This window comes from Electrophorus electricus, chromosome 13 (assembly GCF_013358815.1).
Source record: "Electrophorus electricus isolate fEleEle1 chromosome 13, fEleEle1.pri, whole genome shotgun sequence".
In the NCBI taxonomy this organism is placed as follows: Eukaryota; Metazoa; Chordata; class Actinopteri; order Gymnotiformes; family Gymnotidae; genus Electrophorus; species Electrophorus electricus.
In genome coordinates, this window is record NC_049547.1 from 13,002,131 (window position 1) to 13,026,232 (window position 24,102).

Here is a 24,102-nt window from a genome sequence, read left to right on the forward strand (position 1 = left end):
GAAGTATATCAACGTATACTAATGGGCCCGAATATGCTAGCAATGATTATGTTAAAGAATCTCTTAAGGACGCATTAAAACTTGGGCTACATTTATTTGACCTAATTCCACGAACAAAATAATCCGAGTTAACACGCAACATACCGTTATCCGAAGTCATTTCGGTTTTATACTTTCAGCAAAAGCGTTATGATATGCAATTTCACGCATATGGCGACAGGCGGAAGTTACATCATTTGCGGGGCGGAAGTGCTTTCTATGTTTTCAGCTGTGAAAACAAAAAAGCAGGAACTGCGACTGGTGAGTGAGTCCTAATACAATTCAGTGTCATACCTTTCAAAGACGTTAAAGAAGGCATGGCTCGACCTTTCTATTATTTTAATACATGTTATTGCATGTGTTTGACTGCTTTCGAAACAAAAGCTGCCGACTTTGTAGCTGATCTGTCTTTCTAGTAAAAAAAACATTCTTTGTATGGCAATAGCTGGAATTTCTGAAATATATATTGACAGTTTTCGATACATACCCCACTTCTGTGGTTTGATAAAACGGCTTCGTAAAGCCGTGCTTCCTTTTTCCTATGCTGAGATATATGGTAAAAACGGAATACAATTATGCACCCTAGATGCCAGTCGTTGAGATGTGATAAGTTAAAAGATAAAAGTAAACTATTGCGTTGTATTGGGAACGTAAAAGCACAGGTATTCGGTGGTTTTAAACGATCTACACTGAAGGGCATCAGTGTTATGTAATCCTTATGCGGCGTGCTCTTGTTTTGATCTTTGACTGAGGGTGAGTGACGTCACACTGATGGCAATACGTCGCTGCATGGCTGGGGGAGCGGTGCACTCTCCCTATGCCACGTCCCGCTATCATGCAAAGGACGAGATCAAACCGCAATAGTGAAAATCTATAAAATGCAGTCCAACATTTTATATGCACGTTCCAAAAGTAGTCATTTGGCTAATTTCAACTCTGAGATCACTTGTCTCTAAATGTTTGGCAGCCAACGGATTTTAAATCTTGCTGAATTGTTTTATTGTTACAGATTATTAAAATGGTATGAGATGCAAACAGACGACTTCACATAAAACGTAATATGATGCTATATATAAGCCTTGTCTAGTGAAGAAATTTCCCAAATTCCCCTTTGGTATTATTTTGGCCCTGGCAAAATTCAGCTTTAGCTTTTCTAAAAACAGCACTCCCCCCCCCCTCTTTTTTTTTTTTTTTTTTGTTTCTTTTTGCTCATAAAGTCACAATGTATAAGAGTCACAATCTAAGAATCTGGTATGTCTGAAGCCTGCCAAAACAGTTCTGCAAAGTCCTGTTGAGTATCATGCTCAGATGTACGGCACTGCTTTGAATCCACGTGTGTTCCCAGAGCATCTGTGAGACATTCCAAAGTGACTGTTGCCTTTTGACCTCACAGATGTGTTTTGCCATCAGGGTTATCGATATGGAAGAGCTGGTGCAGGACCTGGTGTCGGCCCTGGAGCAGACATCAGAACAGGCCCGGCTGGATGAGCTATGGGAGGAGCAGATGTGGGAGGAGCAGCTGTGGGAGGAGCTGGTGCTCAGCCCACTGCAGCAGCGACGGGTGGTGCGCAGAAGAAGGGGCCGCAAGCGCCGCTGTGACTCCGCCCTGCATGGGCCCGTGGCAGGCCGCTGGCTCAGTGAGGCATCTGAGTCCAGCCTGGACGAGGCTCTGGCTAGGGGCCGCCGGTCAGGCCCCGCCGTGTCCCTGGTTGGAGGGTCCGCGACTGTAGCAGCCACTAACCAGAGCGATTCAGATGAGGTGGCGATGGCACCGGTGCCCTTCCGCGGGGGGCAACGCTCCTGGCCTGAGTCGGACTCCATCGCGGAGAATGTGGTGGGCAGGCCTCTGCGGAGACGCCGCAGGGTAAGACGTGTGGCCTCAGAGGGGACCATGAGGCTACAGCAGAAGCTCAGGGTGTCTGGACTGGAGCGGCGTGAACAAACCCATCATCATCACCACCCCCACCACCATCACCACCACCATCACCATCACCAGAGGACACATAGGAAGCGGAGGCTGGGCCGGGTGAAGAGGCGCACTGGGGCCTGGCCAGGGCAGGACAGTGGCCCTGCTGTGGGAGGCCTGGCTGAGGAGTGCTGGAAGGACAAGACCCTGCGGCTGGCCAAGGAGCAAAAGGAGGCGTCAGATGAGAACCTGTCTGAATGGTATTTCCGCTTTGCTTATTAAATCTTGCACACTTGATATTTAAAAGTCCACAGCTGCAGGATATGCAATTCCACAAAAAGGTCCTGTGACTGTGAGCATGCATATAATAGCAAAGCAAGAGTTTTTTCCTTGTCTTACTGAAGCAAAGAAGGCAAAAACCTTAAGCATTTTCTTTATGTATTGATTTGTTATGTATGTTATGTTTTCTATTATGAAAGCATCTTGTTGCATAGCCTTGATCTTTTTAGTGACTAAGCTGATAATATAAACTTGGCTATGACCATAAAAGTGAAGGTATTTGAAATTATTTATCAACCCACCTAAATATTATTGTCAATAGTCAGTGTGGCCTAATCAAACCATAATACGTACAGGCACTGATTCACCTTTTGCACTGGAATTAATAAGGAATGCTATATGGCAGTATAGCACTCTTTGTTTCGGTGGTGAACAGCAGAAATAATTCACTGTTGCTTGTTGGCTCTAGGCTACAATTAGCTTATGATGTCTCTTTTCTAAAATTACAAATAAGTAGCTTGGTGCTGTATTGATCCCTGGGAAATGAAGTTCAATAGAATCCCAGTTAATTAAAGCGGAGTCTCCCACCTCCCAGGAGCTGTATAGGAGCACTCTCTCACACACAGATGATGTGTATCACACAAATGTCTGGTGAGTGACATTGACTCAGTGAATTACCTTTGTGTCAATGGAGGCCCACAATTTACTTACCTTGAGCTATTAGAAACTTCACAGATGGATCATATGCAGCCTGTTATTGTAGGAGTGGTGCTCAGTAAAATCTAGAGGATTACAATGATTGAAATAATCCACATAGACCTGCATATGTTTGAAAAGTCAGAAAGAATAAAGCACTGTTCACTGATCACTTTTAGTATGCATGCACATATTCATGATTATATGAAGTAAATCAGCCACATGCTAATGGTTGCCCATGACACAGAGAAACAATATTAAACTATTTATATATTATATATCTGGTTGTTTTGTGTGTAGTCAGTTGTCTGCCCTTGTTCTTCTTGCTGCTATTGTGTGCCCCTTTCCCTCTGCCTGGTTCCCAACACTGCCTCAGTTCTATGATGATCTAATTATTGGTCAACTGGTTTAAGGCAGAGAGTGAGGTGTCATCTGCGCCAGCCAATAATGGGGCAACAGCCGGCTTTACATCTTCTGCTTTAATTTGTGCTGACCCTGCATGGCCTCTCGATGGTGCTTGTTTTCTTATTTTATGGAAAAATCAATACCCCTCCTGACAGAAAACACCTCCAGAGAAGAAATAAATGGGAACACTGTGTTGCCCTGTCAATCATTTCTCACTTATACTTGCTCCCCTTGCGTCTGATGGCTTTGTGCTGTGATTGGATGGAACTGGCAGAGTGCAGTTTGGGGAGTACAGCATTTAAAGTTTAATCATGCTAAAAGAAAGTGCTGAAAATTCACTGACAGAAAAGCTGAAATCCACATCTGAATTTGAAGAGGGCAAGCATGCGTGGTTTGAAAGTCATAGGACTGCGGTTAAGGATAGTCAGTGCATTTTGAAATGCTCATAACTGCTCTTCCTGTAGGGTCATGATAGATGCACACACACACACACAAAAATCACACACTGCGAGGCCAGATGTTAATTTTAAGCATGTGAGCTAGACCCCATATATGCCCTCGTACGTAGACAGTGTCCAGACTTTCCTTAAACCAATCCAAAGTGTGTGTGAAGCAGGTGTTGGCAGCTCCAGCTGGGCTGCCCATCCTTGATTAGACCTGTGCAGAACCTGATGGATGGCACACCACCTGGTGCTCAGTCTGGCCTGTCCGGGAGACCTCACCTGTGGGTCCACACCCCCACTAGGGCTGGTGGCTCAGGCCATGGACACCCTCTGTCTGGAATATCAGGGTGACTAGGAATCATCTTCCTTTAGCCTCTTTCAGATTAATCTGGTTTATAGGCAATTTTCTTCAACACATATTGTGCTTTACCAGTTTGAAAAATGTTTGCTTGTCCCTGGAAGTGGCATGAGTAGTTTGCTTTCCCTGACTGCTTTAGTGCTGTCCACTTGCCATAACTTTGGTAATTTCGATTTTATGAAAGTAGGCATGGAGTTAGCAGTTGTGTCCCGACTTGCCTAAGTTCTTTTTCATAAATCCCTGAAACTAATCCAGTTACGCAAGCTGAGGGAGTCCAGAAGAGCCTTTTAATCGGACGCTCATGGAAGTGGGCAGCTAGACCCCCACCCCCCACACACAGTTTTTGTGAGTTTTCTTTGTTCTGGGATGTTAAATCTAGCAGTGCAAAATATGTTGATATTCATTTCACTTCAATGTCTGTCAGTTGCAGACTAATCTCGCCCCAAACTGTCCCAAGAGACTGAAAATCTTATTATATTCTAATGATCACACAGTTAGGAGTGTGTTTTGGGCTCACCTTTCCAGACTGCATGTAGACAATGGCCGAAGAGGAAGAGAGAGCAGCTCTGTCAGAGACTGCTCCTGGTGCCTTCGAGAGGTCTTGGGCTGCTTGCAGGAATTGTAGTTTTGCTTAGCCGTGGTTGTTGAGAATGGAATGAATACCAGCATGAATGTGTTTTGACATTTAGTATTAATCTAAAGCTTGGCACGCAGAGTTTTACTTAACGGAAAGACAGAGACAGATAAACTTGTTTGAGAGTTCTCCTGCTGAAGGTCATGTAAAGGAGAGAAGGGAGACTCCTACAAGCCAAAAGAAAAATGTTAGTGTCAATAATGCATGGCATTAATTAGGTACTACTTAATGGAAACAGTTTCATATTGGCAGCAAGCCTGTCAAGGCAACATCACATTACACCTTAAATATTGTTTAATACTTAATGTGTAATTAATTGTTTATATTACCTATCATTTGTCTTTAAATTTAACACTGTTTTTCTTCTCCCCTGACATCAACCGAGACTTAATTTCACATCAACAGGGATTTAGTTTCACTTAGGTTTCTCAAGATAGATTTGCAGGTTAAGTGTATCTGATGCAGTTTGATTTCACGGTTTATTGTTGTGTTCAGAAACATGTACCTACACATAAAAGCTGTTTATTTAGCTATTGGCCTGTCTTGTGCATTTAAAACGCTTAAAGGCTCAATGACACACAGCTATGAGACCTTTTGTGTGCATCATCTTCTCAGCAAGTACTTTGCAGATTCAGTTATATTTGATGATCATACAATTAAGGAGCAGTTTCACCTTGTGTTCTCAGACCCAAAGCCACTTTCTCCTCATTTACCCACAAGGAGCTATAAATGCAGTTATGATTTAATAAAATGCCCTTCATAATTCCATTAGTGTTCCTGGGTGTGACCACCGCAGACGTGGCCATTGCCAGGGGGCGGCGGGGGGCGCAGGGGCACACGCGTGCTGGTGCCTGTCTGTGCTGCTGCTTTTACAGGCCGATTAGCGCTCCTTATGACTCTTGTCTTGCCAGGAGGAGCGGGTGCCGTCTTACTCCTGCTGACACAGAAGGGCTGCTCTGACGCTCCAGATGCGCTGCCCGTTTCTGGAGGCCCGCAGGCAGCTGAGGTGCACGCGCACAGGCGTGACCCGTGCACACGCATGGATGTTTATCCAGGAATGCTTGGCTAAGACCGGCCTTATTCCCTTGAGACTTTGACGCCCCCCAAACCCTGAGCCCTCTGGCTTGCATCTGTGTCCTGCACGTGGGGCATGGCGTCGTGGGGGCCATCTGCTTAGAGTGGACCTGCGGGCTGGGCCACCCATTGTCGTGGTACGATGAAGTCCTGCATCAGCCAGTGTCTGACTCCACCAGCCTTTCTCCTCATGATCAAGGTCAGCTCTGGTCACCAGGGTGCACACTGCAAAAGGCCCTGACAGAGCACGGGGCTGGCTCCACACATCTCCACAAGTTGATGACATGTAGTGTGAAGCAGTCATTAACACAAATTTCAGTGTGTCAGTTTACACATTGCGCCAGTTTACATATTATTTTATTTGATTGTTAAGATATCTACTAGTATTTTTATTTACCACAATCTTAAAATGGGTGTGTACATTCACATATGAATCCCTTTGGCAACTGTTGGAAGAAACTGAAGATAACCCATGATCTTCTCCACATTCATTCCAGAGATAATTAAGTTGTAATGCGTTATGCTTATAAAGCCATATCAGATGTATGCTGATGATTTTCGCTAGCCCGGTGCTCAGTCTCAAGATTCCCAGGGTGGGCTGAGTCTGTTCCTTCCCCAGGGGACTGTGAGAGGAAATGGGCTTCGCAGACCCAGACCTGGTGCACCAGGCCACTGGAGCCTGGGGAGCCAATGCCATCCAGTTGCTGTATGAGTTGGAGTCCTGGGGCCTGAGGGCCATCCTCTGCCTGTGGGATGAGGAGCCCCCCCCCCTCAACTCGACAGGGAGAGAGAGAGCTGGTGTATTCCTGTCATCCTCAGAAAAGGCTGGGCAGATTAGATTGGAGCTGACAGGGGGGGACATTCAATTAGATTGGGCATGTCAGTCATGAGCTTCGATCCGCATCTGTACCTACCCCTCCCCGGCATCTTTGTGTTTGTAATCTCAGAAAGCAGATGTGTGCAGAGGACGACCGTGTGTGTGTGTGTTTTGGTATGATTCCACATGACTTTTATGCATATTCACATAATTGAAAAAATTGTAAATCAGAAAACTTTATTCTCCTTGAAGGTTTCCATGTGCTCTTAAGAACAAACAAACAAACAAAAAACTTGTGTATTCACAGAGTGTTTTCCATTCCAGCCAGAGAATGCCATACTCCTGATACTTTTTAAATGTAAATGATACAATGCAGGTGATGAGCTGGACCAGGCTTAGCGGAGCTGTTCTCTGTTTTACTGTAGCGAGACAAGCAGCGTGTGCAGCAGTGATCCTGGGCTTTTCACCACCGATGAAGGAAGGCAAGGTAGGACTCAACACATGCTGTATCCCCCACAACATTGCACCATATGTACATAGTGAATGTAATGAATATATGAATATATGAGCAATAACAAAACAGTTAATGCTTCTTTTTTATATGAAGGCATAAAACAACAAGTAGTAAAACCATATAAGTGCTGCAGCGATGGTGAAAATATAGAAGCTGTTTTGGAAATACATTATAGTGTTTCTCTTCATTTCAAGATGCACATAGTATGTAGTGCATTGTTAGAAAATGATTAACTGGAACACTTTATCTGTATTTATGACATTAATATTTTCCTTGCTGGATTACCAGTAAATTAGATGAATTTAAAAGGTGAAAATGAAAATGAATATCATGTAATACATGGGCATATTTGAAAAACAAGTGATCTGTGAAACTAAATGCAAAAAATGCAAATTAACAAAATGTAATCACAGAACAAATTTTCACAGCTTCTTATTTCTATTAATTTCTTATGAAATATTAATCCAAAATGGAACTTATGGCTACAAAATGTGAGGTAGATGAGGGATACAGATGTTAAATTATATTTATATTTTTAAATATATTTTGCCTGTTTAGGAATTTACATAAATTGCACTGTGATCTATGCATTTGCTTGATTCTCCATATATAGTAATGGGTTTTAAGACTGTTACTGTATGTTTATGGATTCTATTTTATAATCTGACCTTAATCAATGAACACCTCCAGTTAATCTAAACCAGGCATACCTGGTTTTAAACCAAGCCAGTCATACGTACTCCTTTCTCCTAAATAAGAAAATGTGTTTTAAAGTAATGGGAAAAGCACATGGGATAACATGGCTGTGCAGGCTTGACTGCTGTGGTTGGCAGACGTCGGCTGCCTGTGCGTCTCTAATGAGGAGTTGTCATGTAGTGCTAATGAGCGCTGAAGGCTTTGCTAATCTCATTAGCCGTGGTGGCGCTAGGCATCCTGTGATTTAACAGTTGTCACTACACCTTGACTGTGAGAGGCATGGCCTTGCTGTGTGGGTGACTGACAGGTCCACGGAGAGCATTACATCTGGGAGCTGTGTGTGTGTGTGTGTGTCTGACGCAAGGTCCCGTCTTGCAGTTCTGAGCTGTGTTGTGACAATGCCCTCCGCTGACCCAGTAGCCACACTGAGATTGCACTTCACTTAACACCATTTGACACAGAGGGCACATGCGTGTGTAATTGAAATGTTATGTTGCCTGTTGTGTTCCTGTTGACTCTTCAAATGGTTAGTTAGTCACAAGTGTTGACTTAGCTGCACTGCTGAGAGAGAGGAGGAGTCATTTCTATTAAAAACTTTCATGAAGCAGCAGAATATTCCTTGCAGCCTTACTTTTTAATATATTATTGACAAATTCATGGGTGTAGTCATACTGCTCTAAAAAATTGTATTATTTAAAATATCTTCCTATCACCTGAGTTAATGGTACATCACGAATTTCCACAGTTTGTTACAGTCTGCGCTTTTTTCCCTCAGGTGACGACGAACAGAGCGATTGGTTCTTTGAAGGCGAGTGTGCAGCAGGTGTGGGAGCTCAGAGCGTGTTGTGCGGCTGGGAGGCCGAAACTGCCCCCAGGGTTGCCGGGCTCGGCACTAGGAGAGAGAAGCCTCCCTCAGCCCGGTTCCTCCAGCCAGCCCAACCCAGTCACAGAGGTAGAGCCACTGTCTTTCCGGCATGACTCTCGAGGGAAACAGTAATGCCAAAGTCCCAAAATGGCCACTACCAAATAAAACCACACTTTTTTTCAGTTATTCATATCAAGGACAAACATTACTTGATGGTAAAAAAAAAGTCACATTGATTACAAACGTATTACTTAACATGGAGGTTTGATTAATAGAAAGAGAATATATTATGAGTGGTTTAAGAACTACTCACTCATACAGCATTCTCTCTGTTTTGTACTCTTCCTCACTGAGCATCATAACTCATGCATGTTACAGGTTATCATACCCGGGCAAACCGGTTGCCAGCTGCGGCTGTAGGCTGCATTAGGAGCGGCAGGAGGAGGTTGCCAGGCAAGGTGAGGCATGTTATAATTATCATGTTGGACCTTCAGCACGTGTCACTGCTATGCTGCACTGGATCCTCACAGTGTTTAGTAGGCCTGTGTCACTGCTGGTTCAGAGTCCCTTATTACCTGTCTGGCTCCTTGCATGCAGTGCTGATGCTGTGGGTGTGTTGCAGGATAATGGCATGGCTGCTTGTGTGGACAAAATGAGGAACTACCCACAGGATTCCTGTCAGAAAGAGTAGGATTATATTTTTGCTTTTTTACTTAAAATTAACTTTAATCAGATGGAAGCATTCATTTTAATCAGTTGAGTGATGAATGAATAATAATTTTAGGTTCTGGATGCCTTCCTTTGGAAAGCGAGATAGAAGTCAGGTATGTTTTAGTTTATGAATTTCAGCAATCTGTTCTGGGGTTTGAATTTTTCTGTTTTAAATTGGTAACGTTTTTGCATTGTGTGGGGTTCATTTCCTAGCTGAAGCCTCTGTGCCCACTATCCGTATACCCTGCTGCCATGGTTCCAGAAGCCTCATATCCCAGGTGTTCCTCAGCAGTGTGTAGGAACAGGTGAGAGTTTATCTATTTTCTGATAAAGTAGATCTCAGAATAATTAAAAAAAATGTTTTGCTGTAAGAATGATTTTTGTCATATAGAACTTCGTTAACTTTTATTAGTGCACTTTTCTTGTCACAGTAAAATAACCAAAGAACTAAGCTTCTCTTGCTGACTTTTTGTTTATACTCACTAAACATTCTTCTAAATTATCATTGAAGCAAGTAGCAAGGTGAAACACAATTGTATTTGTGCCACTCACTTCAGAAAAAAACTCTCATCACTGTAGTCAGGACTGAGCTGGTTACAGAATGTATGAAGATTTTTGTGTCTCCAGGGTGTGTGGAATGCAGCACTGAACAGATTTGCTGTTCAAGCTCAATAGATCGATGGACCATTTTATAGTTAACTCCTCTAAATAAACCACGCATAGAACAAGGCGGTGTGGGGGTTAACCAATTTGACCTGTGTGAAAGTTTTCATCAGGGTCAGTCTGTTTTTGATGTGCATTAAATCACTGTAGTAGACAACTCCCTTTGGACTATAGCTCAGATCATGACTGATCTATCAGCTTCATATGTGTATGCAAAACAATGCCATCTGTCTGATGTGTAAAGAACATTTTATTGTGGTCACTAGGAATTTACATAAAGGTAAGGTTTACATCTTTAAGTAAACCTTGGGACAACAGAGGTATAAATTATGTTATTATTATATAGAGGAATGCTGGTCTTAAAGGCACTATAAGTGTGTCTTTGTGTGTGTGTGTGTGTGTGTGTGTGTGTGTGTCTTGGGATTTTATTAGTAATTTCTAAAACAAGATCAGATCGCTACCTCAGTCAGTTTAAATAGCAGTACAAAGTTTCTATAGATCTATCTGTATATTAATTTATATTATATTTAGCTGTCCCTCTGCATCTGTCAAAAAAAGGCAAGCTTAGAGATTCATCTCGGATCTGTGTACTTATTGAGAGTTTAATTGCCTCAAGACTGTTTGACTTCACTGCATTGTGCCTCTGGTGCGTATTTACAGTGCATTCGTAATTCTCTCCCTGACACTGTCCCTCTTGCTCTGGCTCACCCTCTCTGGGGCTGCTCTAGAAAGCTCTCCCTTTTTCCTTGATGAGGGGCAGAAGCATGATGCCAGTGAAGTGGCCACACTTCTTAGCGCTCACTTTCATACTCATCCCCTTTCTTCTCCACCTGAAAGCTTCCTTCACACTGGAGTTTGAAGCTTGTCGAATACTAATTTCTAGCTATTAAAAGGCGCTGGTATCATTGCCGTGCTCACATTTGAATGCTGTACTCAGGGGAGGCCTCTTAATTCCTTTATAGATGAATTCAAGACCTCTTTTACTTCAAAAAGTATAAATCATACTCCCAAATGAATAAGGGGGGGGGGGTACTCACACGTGGTGCCTCTGATGTGCCCCGCCAGCTCGTAGCAGCCGGGTTGAGCTCCCAAAGCTGTTGAAATCCGGCCCCTGGGGGGGGCAGACATGTCTGTTCCCCTGACCCAGGCCTCCAGCTAACCCCCCCGCAACAATCAGCAGCCACTGAACCTATACAGGTCTACAGTCCATACACAAGAGGAAGGAGTAGTAACTGTCACACTATAACTGCACCTCTCCATACACCAACTGCATTTATATTTGAGTAGACGATACTATTTTTTATTTACAAACTTTGTAAGAATAAATAAAAGGTCAATAATAAGAGTATTTTGATTTTTGTTAGTGGTAATTGGTTCTTGTACACCTGGTGACATTATGGATGGGGAAAAGTTAGTGTTTGGGGGTGGGGGCATTTTGTATTTCTGAGATTCCTTGTTATGACAATGAAATGTTATGATTTTTTAAAATTCTAATTGTTTATTGCTGCTCTTTTCTAATGCCCCTAATAGAATCCTATAAAACAGTATTCATTCCTGAAATTTATATTTAGTAATATTGATTTTAAAAATTAGCTAAAAAAAGCATTTTTAAAAATTGGTTCCATCAACATGTTCACATCACATGCACGGAGTGTTGTTTGCTCTCTGCAGATTGTTCTAGTGGCGAGGGAACAGGTTTGGGCCTGTAAAAGATTGCCCTCTAACACTGTGCGCACTGTTGCCATGTTAAAATGCATAAGCGCAGCCCACCTGCTACTGCTGCACGCAAGTTTTCTGGATCGACTTTATTTATTTCTAAATGACACTTGCCAGCTTCAGATAAATCAAAGTCCTCCACCACCCCTGCTGCCAGCTCTTCATTTTAATTGTGAGATCTCGATGTCAGCAGTTAGTATATTGGTGTGAGTGGCCTATTGATTATTGATTTGCCACCATTGATTGCAATCCCAGGGGACCCTAATCCTTTTTGATTCATTTGAATACCTCTATTCATCTTGAGATCCTTCTCACACCTGCAGTGCCCCCCCCAGCCTAATGAAAATAGATGGTGGCCCAGCCGCTCGCTGCAGCTCTCAGATCTATTTGATTTATTATTTTTAATTGATATATGTGCTTTGTAGGTGTGCGCACGCGAATGTCAATTGACCCTCATGTCAGCGTGGTTTTTAAAGTAGCGCCTGAGAAACGTGTGGGTGCTAAAATGTTTGCGGCATCTTTGGAAGACTCGATTGACCTTTTGCACCTACGTGTCTTCTGTTTGCCCCTCTTGTCTTTAGTTGTCCGTCAAAGTTTTGTTCTTCTGAATATTGAACAAGTTTGCCTGTGTTGAATGCAAAACAAAACGTTTTCTCTACCATTTTATGAAATCATGTCCTCCAAATAACTTTAGCTCCACTAATAAACCAGTCTACCTCATGCTGAAAGCTTTTGATAGAGACATTTGAGACATTTATCAGCTGTATCAGGTGAATCTTTAGATAGTGCGCTATAAATGACTGAAACCTGTTTGATACGATAAACCGTAAACTGTCCAAGCTTCTAACACAATACTAGGATAGAGCTAATCTGTGTGATTTAGCTACAGTAAGCATATAGCATCCTAAACTTTCTTTATTTAGAACTCCCATTCCTACCGTATTTTTTTGTTTACCTCTCTCTCCAAAACCAGTGCAGATGTAACCTCGAGTCATAAGAGCTTCCCTTGGACTAAGCCATCTGTGAGTGTCGGCACCAAGCCCAGAGAAAGCGACAGAGAGAATGCTAGTGTAGGAGAGGAGACGGAGTACCATGCTCCTGTGCGTTAGACACAAACGCATCTGGGTATTACTTTTAATGCCGGCCTGGGCAGTGGCGGGTGAAATAATGTGGTGTTTAAGCGCCCATTGATTTTGGAATTAAAAAGTTAGTTTGCAAAGATTTACCGTGGGGAGTTCAATGGCTGAGCTCTTTATCAGTGCAGCAAATGGCTGGTTATACGCTGTCCGACAGAGCTGCGATTGAGGGATCGATAGACGCGTGATTTACTAACTGGACTACAGCTAATCAATAAGTATAAAAGTAAATGAAATATGCATTACGGGGATTTTATTAGAGAGGGGTAGCAGGCAGAGAATACCGGTCAAGCCATTTATTTTTATACCTATTGATTATACAACATAGAGACTTTGCTCAAGCCCTCCGCCCCACCAGGTAGTGAGTATCATGTGATTTATGGCTTTTGAGGTCAGGGAATGCACAGGCTGTTAAATGGGGGCTGTGACAGGGCCCTATCTCAGCACATGGGAGGTGAGGCCTCTCCACGGCAGCCAGATATCACCTGCACACAGGCAGGTAGCAGGCGTCTGCTGCCGTTGTTGCTGGTTCCCACACATATCCAGTGGCCAGTATTGGCACAGTTGTATGTGTATAAATCCCTGATACTAATCTCCCTTTGAACTGAATTTTCTGCCCGAATGGTTTAAATATATTGTTCAGAATAAAGCAATGTAATGAGCAGGAATAAGTTTCTTGTGGGTCTGTTTTGTCATGCTGAGATCAGATGCTGCCCACACACAAGTGTGTACACACACATATACACCAGTTCATGAAGCACCAATCCTTTACCCCTCAGCGGTGGAGAGGACCTTGACCTTAACTTTACATCCCAGTAATCAGAGTTCCCTGTGTGAGGGGCTTCTGACATATGACCCAGGGGGTCTGTAGCCAGGGTAATTTGTTTATCTGCACTCATTGGTGACAGAGGCACACAGTGCCCATGCCTCTTTTTCCCTCCACTGATATTTCTTTTAAAAACCCTACACTACCTCTTATTTCTGCTTTAAACTGGTATACTTCCCAGGATTATCCTCAGTCCCCTGGGTGTATGTCATTCTCACTTCCTACAGTTATTTTCTGAATGAATCATTTCAGTCTTAAGCACTGTAAAACAAGCCATAGGGACTTCTGGGGCAATGCAACCCCTGATTCTTTTATGCTATATGATATGATGTTTTTGTTCTCCAAATTCAGCACAAAGCACACCTAATTTCTAACAGATCCTACAAGCCAACAAGGCTTGCAAGACTCGTGGTTTGTCTTAAAGAGTGATGGTTGTGTGTCTTGTTCTACATCCGCAGACAGTTTCACGGGCCCCTGGGGTTGCAGTGTGCTGGGGATGTTAAGAGGAGGAGGAAGACCCTGGCTGCTGCCCCAGGTATCTCTCTGTCATGTCCACCTTATTACAACCCAGTTAAATATCATTCATAAGAGCTCAAAATGGCAGTAGATAAATTGATTGCAGCCTAGATTTTTGTGAACAGTTGTTTTGAGTCTATCAGATGTTTTTCTGCTAAACGTAATATTTTTTGGAATAATATCACATTCATGAAGAAACTGTCATACATTATTAAAATAAAAATGGGCCTGTAATAGACTTTTCATGTCTCTGTCAAACCATTAAATCTGTCAGCGTTTCCTCTGAATTTTTTAAAACGTTTGGTGTTTTTATAAAAGATTTCTGACCCTGAAAAGCAATATTAACAGTAAATGCTCTATAATGAGTTATACTTATGAAACCAAATGCAGACAAATACTTACATCTTACAGCATTTATCTTTCACTTTGCTTTTTTTTTTCCCTCAAAACACTTTGATAAAACATACACAAAAAAAAAAGAATTACACATGCCCCTGCATCTCACAAGCTAATTTTACTTCAAGTAATGTTTTAATTGCTTTGCTTTGTATTAACAAACAAAGCCATTCAGGTGACGTCGGTCTGCCTTCTGTGGCCACTGTGCTTGTTTGCTGATCTTTGGCTTGCGTTTCCACTTCATCAGAGAGGCATGGAAAGGCGGCGCCACTCAAACCTCTGTGGGACTTGAATAGCTACTGTCCAGTTTCAATGCTTTTTAAGGTTCATCCTCCAAAACGTACAGTTCAGTTCTCTTGAAGGAATTTGATGGTGGTGAACACTGGAAAACAGTACATGAGTATTTTAAACATTGTAAAAGGTGTGTCAAACGCTTTCTGGTTTTCTATTTTCTAAAAAAAAATACATATATTTTCTAAAAACATTTTTTTATACTGAGTAGTGATTGTTAAAATTTCAGTGTTGTTAAAAATTCAGAAATATTATATCTTTCTTACCCCCATGCTTCTAACATAAAACAGGCTGTTTAGCACCTACAGAATGCCTTTGATATCCCTGTTGTAACCTAATCTAACATGCTGAATATTTGGCCAACTCATATATTAGAGCATTTATTTTATTTGATGACCAGGGCTCACAGACTTTGTTCTACTTTGAATTATCCCTCAGAAAAATAAGACGGAATTCTGCACGGAATTCTTTCCTTGCAGTTTTTTTTTGTAGCAGTGTTGCTATGGCTTTTCATTTCTTTTCATTTATTATAAGTAATTGTGATTGCATTGTGTATACTCTAGAGACCATTTGTAGACATGAGAAATCAAGTGATTGATGATTGATTCCCATGCATTCCATTATTTTACATATTGAAAATACACAGTAATACTTTCCTTCCTAACTCTCAGTACATTCACTGGATGCTCACGTGGCCCACGTGGCCCACGTGGCTGGCTAAGGCCTGGCAGGGGGAGACTGACGTGAGAACGTCGGGATTGGAAGCGGCGCAGGCGTCAGCCCCTCAGCCGATGGGCCAGCCTGCCTGCCTTTTTTCATTACCCTGATGGTTCCTGGGGCCCACGTGCATCTTTGCAGTATTGAAATCTGAATTGGTTTGTCCACCTCTTCTGCAAAATCTCCTTTGCTTGCACTGCTCCCTTTGTACGCTGTTTGTCATCTAAATAACAAATGCCCCCAGTTTTCTGATTTAGTGAGGGGCACTGGCCTCTGATGTATATTAATATTGCCGCACGGTGCACTGTACCTGAGTCCATCATTCATTTGGATAAAAGAGGTGGAATTTAAAAACAGCCGATGCTCTACAGGGATACAGATTGCATCCATTTATTGCGCTGAGTGATGGAATGGCTGGCCATTCTGTCCTTCACCTCCCCACGCTACCACCCCACTTCCCATGAAACCTAAAAAAAGCCTCCCCCTCCACCCCTCTAACCTCCCAGCGGGAGGCAGGCAGGACCTGGGTATCCCTCGTTGGCCCTTACCTCAAAACCTGCAGAGAAAGGAGGTTAACTTCACTGCGAAAAAGGGTTTTGGATGAGAATTTTGAAACCATCAGTGCAACTTCAGAAACGCTTGTGTGAAAACCTTCCATTTTGCCTGTCAACCTTTGATTTTCCCTGTCAAAAATATTTTCTATCAAGTGAGCAAAGAACTACTTTTTGCAGTGCATCTGCATTCGAAACCCTTTTAAAAAAAAATTTCTTAGTCACTGACTGACCCCTATGAGCTAAAGCTTGGGGTTATTTCTCAATGTTTTTAAAGATGTTGTAAACATCGTAGTTTGAAGACAGAGCCATTTTTGGCTGATGATGTGTTTTTCTCCTTTCCTCTGGATGTGCCCTTGCTCAACGGTGTGTTTATGTCCTGAGTGTAGAGTCTGAAGTGTGTCTGTTGTGATTTATCATGCAGTGGGTGTCATCCAATGTCAGTTTCTGTGGCTGCATCTGCTCTGTATAAATCTTTGCTTTGGTGTCTCTCAGGGCCAGGACTGTCTCCAGTTAGATTTGAGTCCAGGAGTGCAGTGCTTGGGTAGATATGGTCTGTTTGATTGCCTAAATGGTAATTATGGTCCTGCTTTTTAATTTGTGTTTGTGCAAGGAAGTCGTGCTATTCACCCAAACCCCGAGAGAGATCTAATCACACGAGTGTCGCAGAGACTGTTTCCAGTGTGTGACAGTGTGATTTTCAGGCCTGTGCTAAGCAGTGTTACTAGGTGACAGGATGAGGTGTCTGCCAGGGCTCCTCTGGGTATTGTGCTAGTTGTCCCCAGCTGTTGCTCGAGCCTCTCTCTTTACCTCTTTAGCACTTAGCAGACATTGTGTTGAAGCTAGCTGTGAGAGAACTCATCAGACTGTTTGGATTGGATGAGCACTCCACTTTACAGGTTCAAATTGACTGCCAAGAACACGTCTCACTGTCACTAACCTAACAATACAAATACACTCTTCTCCCAAAGTTCCAAACCAAAAGAAGCAGACCCATGCGGTAGTACTGCTTATTCTACTATAAAGGGGGCTTATTTAAACTAATATTTGTTTGAGATTGCAGTCACACTATGGTTATATTTAGCACTGGATTAAAACGGAATATAAAAAAAATAGGATTAGGAAAAAAAATGCTGTTGTTGCTTGGAGATGGTATACAGATAATATGATTTTTTGGATACTTTTGCTCTTAGTTTGTGGAATGCAATAATTATTCAAATATTCAATTTAATTAAAAATGCAATAATTATTTAATTGTGCAGTAATTTCAGTTTATCCATTAGATATGGTCTGAAGTTTCCAAAGAAAAGGTCACAATGGTAAAATGATACCATAAGTTTTCTGATTTTTGTTTATATCCATTTTCTTCTGCCACTATTTCTTTTATTTGTATAATCACGCTAATTTTGCCTATGACTCGCATTCTACTATAATCCATATGGTTGGACATGCTGTTAGATCATTGGGTTTGATATTTTCAAAACACAGACTCTCATCCACCCACCCACAAGGGCGTACCTTTGTGCTGGCATGCAAAGCACCGTGCCAGCTTTCATTTCTATTTTGGGCTATCATTAGAGGATGTGGTGTCTCTCTCTCTCTCTCTCTCTCTCTCTCTCTCTCTCTCTCTCTCTCTCTCTCGCTCTCTCTCTCCCTGTCTTTCTGTCTGTCCTGTACTGCCCTTCTCTTCCTTTCCTGTTACCCTTCTCTCTCATTCCTCCCTCTTTCTCCCCATACCCCCCCCCCCCCCCCCCATGGTGACAGATCACCTGCGTCTGAGGCCCTGGTGTTCTTGCCTGGTGGTCCGGCCCCCTCTCATTAATGCCCATGCTGGCGCGAGGGCCATATGGCAGCGCAAGACAAATAACGCCAGTGCTCAGCCATCACTTCTGCTGACAGAAATGCAGCCCACCGCACTATTTCGCCCTCGCCTGCTCTAGCCTGCATGCTCTCCTCTCCTCCCGCGTCCTTCAAAAGCCCACCATGAAGGCGCTTCTCTCCTCTCCTCTCCTCTCCTCAGCTGGCTCCTTCTGTTTCAGCCAGATCTTGGTTCATGGAGTGGTTCGTGTAGTCCTGCACTCTTGTCCAGTGGAGACTGCTCAAATGTTGGCACATAATCACTCATAAAGCCATTATGAATACTGCATAGCGAGATAAGGCTATGTGATATGCGATACACATTGAGTGGGTCTAGTGATAAATACCTGCATTAGCACCTGCAAAACTATATGAGAGGCACTTGGTCATGGCCATTATGCTACTTCTACTACACAGGTCACACAAGTGTGGTGGTTTGTTATAAATAAGGCACTGTAATTCATTGGATGATGTGTTCTAAGTATTAATAAATATTGGGTAACCTATGTCTCTTTCTCTCGATAGTAGCTTCTGGCTGATTAGATGATCTTTGTCCAGGAGCATAAAAGAGGTGGCCGACTGTTACATCCCCCTATGTTTATGATTGTTTGGTTGTTTACAACATCTGTTTTATGAACATTTATATTCACTGGTGGCCAGGGGTCTCTAAACCGGGCTGCTCCAGTGAACAGCATCAAGTGGTTTTCCATTTGCCAAGCCTGTCCTCCTCCACCCTTTCAAGTGGATGCTGCTGAACCATATACAGTAGGCTGCACAAAGGGCTAATCATTAAATAGCCATTCAGACCTATTCATTTAAGTGTGTGAATCAGAAGCCTCATTACTGTCAATGTGTAATTAGCTGATTAATAAACAGAGGAAGGGCAGGACAGCAGTAACTGCTTGTGAAATATTTTTCTTTGAGCGTCTGAACACTAGGGGCCATTAACACATTCACATCATCATACTCATGCAAGATCATTACCTTACCACACACAGCACTCTAATGTGTGATAGTTTCTTTGTAGATAGACGTCATCATAACATAGTTATAAAGCCATAGAAGAAAAGTCATGGTATTACATGAACTATATGACAGAATTACTTATATGGAAAACTACTCCCCGTTTTCTTTGTTAACAAAGGCAATTCTACATCCAGCAGCAGCACTGCGGGGAAAATCTCCCCGAATCAAAGATTCAACTTTAGAGACTAGAATAGGAATTGGCAGAATTCATTGGCAGTTTATGAGCTTTAACCTTTTCTTCAATATTTGAAGGTCATCTGTTTCTCATGGTCATGTGTTTAATACTTTTTTTCTGAAAGTATAAACCCAAACTTCTGTGTTTAACCTCTGATGGCTGTGTTTGGCGTTGTTTGGGTTAAGCACAGCTTACGGTTAGCCATCACTCCCTCCAGAAATATTAATCAATGATCCTGCCTCCCGTCTGCTGCTGGATCAGTGTGGAGGGGGAAGTCATCTGGAAAGAGCACAAGCAGATGTAATGGGAACTAGCAGAAGCACATGCCAGTGACGGCTGTCTTGCCTAACCCTGTGAGACAGCCCAGAGCCACAATGTCGGTTTTAGTTCCCGCTTTAGTCTTCTAACACAGGACCTCATCTCAAAATGGCCATGTAAGCCGAACAAACTTCTGAAAGCAACCAACAAAGGCAGTACACTCTAAGTGACGTTTCTGATGAGGACTAGGCAAGTTGTAGTGTCTCACATACACTTTGAGAGGTTTGGATTTGTAGAATTTTTTAGAATTGTAGGAAAAGTAATAAACAAATATAAATTTATTCTAAATAAATATTTTGTATTACTGTTTCCTGATGCCTATTTCCAGTCATCATAAAAATTCCTTTTTTTTTTTTTTTTTTAAATCTTAGCCTGTTTAATGTGTCAGGTTTATCACCATTCCAGTTTTTCTTTTTAAGTATTACAGCTGCATTTATTTACCAACTGACTTACGACGGTAATCTAATTACTTACCCTTTTTCTATCTTGGTAGGAACAAATTAGAGCTATATAAAGCTCAAATACTCTGAAGAGTGAGCTGTTCCCCCTGTGGTCCTGAGACGTCACTGAGATATTGTTTCTGTTCGCAGCCTCTCTGCCCTTTCGTAAGGAGTTCAAGCGAGAAACGGAGCAAGGCTGCCCCAGGGCTTCATCCACTGGAAGAGACGCTGCAGTCCCCCTGTCCTCCACGTCCCAGACACATGGCTACATCGGGCCCGGGCCTTCGCATGGCAGCTATGGGGAGAACGAGGACGACTGACGGAGAGTCGAGCTCTGGCTGCCCCTCCTGTTGGGTGCGGGTACACGTGACAGCATGCTTGCAAGTAGAATGTGGCAGACATGCTCTCTGTCAGGGGTACGAGCAGGTGGGAAAGGTCTTAGTGACGTGCGCCTCCACTGCGAGTCACCGTTGCAGATTAGGCCTTTCCATCCAAGCTACCGCTTTACAGACAAAATGCTAATGCAATCAAGCCTGTTAATCACCTCTGGCCATTTTCTCAAGGAGGAGGGCCTGGGTAAGAGCTGTCATGTTTTGTGGCTCACAAAGCCCCGGACCTCTCCTGTTTTTACCCTCAGCCCTAGAGTCTCATCCTCCGACTATATTCATTTAGGGTAACACTGCCTTTATTACCAAGACAACAGATCCAACCTTTGGCTTTGTTTTTCAGTACCTGCGCCTGTTAGTGACATTAGTGCCTGTAGTAGCTCATCTTGTGTCGTCTTTGCTACCTCAAACTGGCGGGTGGTGCAGGGCAAGCGACTGTGGAAAACGTGGTTCAGAACTACGGGCCCCAGTTACCATGGGTTCTATGAATGCTAGCACGTTCCAGAGCCTGCTCATTAGCAGAGCAGAGTGAGTGTATGTTTCTGCACCTGCACTTACCACATTCAAATGCATATGAAGGTTTGGAGCAGCCCAGCCCTTCTTCAAACATGCCTAGTTGTAAAAGCCTTGTGTGTAAGTCAGTGTGGTGTAATTGTACAATTAAATGGTGAAGTGTAACTGGATGATGAGTGAGTCTTAATGCAATCTGATCTTGCTGTGTGATGTTTTCAGTTGACCTGAGTTTGTGTATTTCTACTGCAAGCGCGGAGTTGTTGTAAATGTGCTACACTCACCCCGAGAAATCTTTATGTGGTTCTGCCTTTGCCATCTCAATTGATTGCTCAGAACTGCACTGGAACCCTTAGCACTGCAGCAGCCTGTTAATGCAGCAGGTGGTAATGTTTTACAAATACGCACCACACTCCAGTGTAGACGCTCTGACACAAGCTGCGTTTGGCTGGTGCTGACATTTATAAATGGAGCAGTGGAGACTCGCAGACAGCCGTGGGAAGCACCGTGGCTGTCTTCCTGGTCCCAGGCTGGTATATTTTCTTATCACGTGTTGTCAATTGTCAAAGCGATTGCCTCACCCGCCTCCAGCTGTAATTAGTTGTTACCATGACAACATCACTTCACGAGCCCCTCCCCCCTTAAGCTTGTGCGCCACAAAATGAGTTTCGGTGGCGGGGCAGGAAGTTCGAGTGGGGGACAGTGTGCGCACCCAGTCAATCACCTCAGCTACAGTTATGGAATCCAGTGGGTTGATGCTGCTCATATTTCATCCGGGGTAAAGATTACCTGTCAGCCCCAGAGGAGATGCATTGATCTGTTTTCCTTTTTTTTCTGCTAGCAATCACCTGACAAAGGCAGTGAGGAGTGCAGGAGTGAGTGATGCCCGCACCCCACTGTGGTTCTCTGGGGGACTTCAGTGACCACTCCCGCTGGAATATAACACTGGTATAAACTCCTGTGCATGAACCCGCGTATCCGGTCAGGACCAACACCCCCAGTCCAATCGACTGGAACTTGTCACATACTCAAATAGGATGCAGGTTAAATGGACTATTAGTGGGCAGGAGCTGGAGTATAGGAATTTTTGTGCCATTGTTTTAGTTGTGCATCAGTGTATGGTTCCAAAGAGCGAAGCTCTGAGAACTGAATGGGAAAGGAGACTTGAGTTAGAGGAGGTTTAAAATGACACAGGTGTCTTGCAGTGTGGACAAAATGTCTTAGGAGATCCTTATCGATCCAGGTTCCTACATGGTAGTGTACAACCTAAGTTCAGCCATCAAGCTGTGAAATAATATCAGACTTAAGACAAGACTGAGTTCCTGTTTGAGCTTCTTCTGATGAAAAAGGCACTGACATTATGCATTAAAAAACAAACACACAAAATTAAACTCACTGGTGCATGGTATGTTATACATTTGTGAGTGTTTCACATTGGCCTGATTTTTGCCTTTTTTAAATGTTGGGGCAATAATCTTGTGAATAATTAAGAGGATGAGATTGGTTAAATTGCACTTGCTTGATGTCTGAAATGCTAAATGCAGTACTAGGTATAAGTGTTCAGTATTTGTTATTTTGGATAACTCTTCTGAGTTTCCTCCTCAGTATTAACCAGCAACTCTGTACCTTCACTTACACATTAAATGCTTTAGGTGTATTTGATAGAGGTTATCATATAGAACAGAGACAGTTACCATACATTGGACATTTATTATGCAATTGACTTGGAATATAATCTAATAATTTACAAGTTCATTTCATGTCTAGAAAATTGTCTGGTGCACTGACCGAAACAAGTCAGTCTTAACTGGGGCAGCTATTTCTTAGAATTCAGAATATGGTGCAACAATATCATGTTAGCATGTCATAACATGTCTGCACAGTGTATGCATATTAATCGATGTTAAAGCATGCATATAAAATTCACAGTTCTTGTTATATTTATATCAGTGAGTTTGTCAGTATATTCAGAAAACAATTTTGTAGTATTATGCTTGAAATAAATATCCAAATTCTAAGTGAAACATGCACCTTAATAACTGCTACAAACATTTAGAACATTATGTCTTACCAGCCAGTACTACGGTACAAAATCTGGAGCATGTCCTTCTAGTCAGCAGTCAGAATGTTGAAAGCTTTCTTTTTATGTGGCAGTCAGTCCTTGTATGACCTTTCCCTCCCATTTTTGGCCAATGAAAGGACTGTAATGCGAAATAAAAACATTATCAAAGGATGACTGGTAGATTTATTTTGTTTCACATATACATAGATTCACCAATAATGTAACAGACAAATTGATACAGAATTAGGTCTATATTTTTACTTTTTTACAGCATCAGAACATCATGTGCGGTTGTAACTTCATTCAGTGCCATGCCAGAAGTCTGAGAGTATTCCAGCCGAATTTGTCTTGCAGCACATTTTAACTCTTAAACCAGTGCTTCTGAACTCTTAAACCAGTGCTCAGTGACCTACAGAACATGTGGGCTTTGCGTCAAACTTTCAGTCCATCAGTGCAGTAATAGTACCCTTCTGTTAAAAGCTATGAGTGTGTTTTCTGTACCTCTTAAATTGCTCTGACTGACAGATGACTCAAAGCTTATATTCTAACATCAACCACTAGGTGGTCCATGGTTTATCTCCTAGCCTGGAGAACCACTACATTTACTTTTTACTTTTATTTCATTTAGCAGGCGCTGTTATCCAGACTTACAAAAGTGCTTAGTTGACTACTTAGGAAAGTATTCTCAGTTGGTAAACCGAGGATGTCCATGTCCCCTTCCACTTCGCGTCCGGAGATTTTTTCTGCTTGGTCACAGATTATGGACCACGTCTCCAAAGGTCTGCCTCTGATACAGACCACATCTCCAAAGGTTTGCCTCTGGTGTGGACCACGCCTCCAATGGCCTGCCTCTGATGCGGACCAGATCTCCAAAGGTATGCTTCTGATATGGAACACTTCTCCAAAGGTCCGCCTCCTGCCTTGCCCCTGCTCCCCCCGGCCTGCTTTTCTCCTTCAGAAGATTGATGGAGAGATGGGGGAAAAAAATCGATGCTTTCCTGCAGTGGCAGTGAGCGAGCTTTGTCATGTTTAAGAGTGTCTGATGTAGGCGCGGCTTTTTCCTGTCTCGCTGCTGCCCA

The 24,102-nt window shown here is 42.8% G+C and overlaps 1 protein-coding gene and 1 long non-coding RNA gene across 3 annotated transcripts; one reads left to right on the forward strand and one right to left on the reverse strand.

The window, feature by feature from the left end:
• Positions 1 to 249: 249 nt before the first annotated feature.
• LOC113585924 (G patch domain-containing protein 2-like) lies at positions 250 to 23,195 on the forward strand. 2 transcript variants are annotated; one of them, XM_027023723.2, is made up of 11 exons: positions 250 to 300; positions 1,450 to 2,205; positions 7,077 to 7,138; positions 8,637 to 8,813; positions 9,105 to 9,184; positions 9,349 to 9,413; positions 9,511 to 9,550; positions 9,651 to 9,742; positions 14,237 to 14,313; positions 20,216 to 20,419; positions 21,803 to 23,195. In XM_027023723.2, the coding sequence occupies exons 2-10, from the start codon at positions 1,460 to 1,462 to the stop codon at positions 20,383 to 20,385; spliced, it is 1,509 nt and encodes a 502-aa protein (XP_026879524.2). In that variant the 5' UTR covers positions 250 to 300; positions 1,450 to 1,459; the 3' UTR covers positions 20,386 to 20,419; positions 21,803 to 23,195. The 2 variants fall into 2 exon arrangements, with proteins under 2 accessions (XP_026879524.2, XP_026879523.2); XM_027023722.2 differs by having other exon boundaries at positions 20,216 to 23,195.
• LOC113585925 lies at positions 19,418 to 20,207 on the reverse strand. Its single transcript, XR_003411558.2, has 2 exons — positions 20,100 to 20,207; positions 19,418 to 19,586 (listed from the first exon to the last, which is right to left on the reverse strand). It is a non-coding gene; the product is annotated as an uncharacterized LOC113585925 (long non-coding RNA).
• Positions 23,196 to 24,102: the final 907 nt, after the last annotated feature.

What these genes read in the sequence shown, in the direction of transcription:
- LOC113585924 (XM_027023722.2), top strand. Translation starts at nt 1,460, where the DNA reads ATGGAAGAGCTGGTGCAGGACCTGGTGTCGGCCCTGGAGCAGACATCA. An exon ending in GGAGGAGGTTGCCAGGCAAG is followed by an intron (nt 9,185 to 9,348) that starts GTGAGGCATGTT and finishes GGTGTGTTGCAG; the next exon opens with GATAATGGCATGGCTGCTTG. An exon ending in GAAAGCGAGATAGAAGTCAG is followed by an intron (nt 9,551 to 9,650) that starts GTATGTTTTAGT and finishes TTCATTTCCTAG; the next exon opens with CTGAAGCCTCTGTGCCCACT.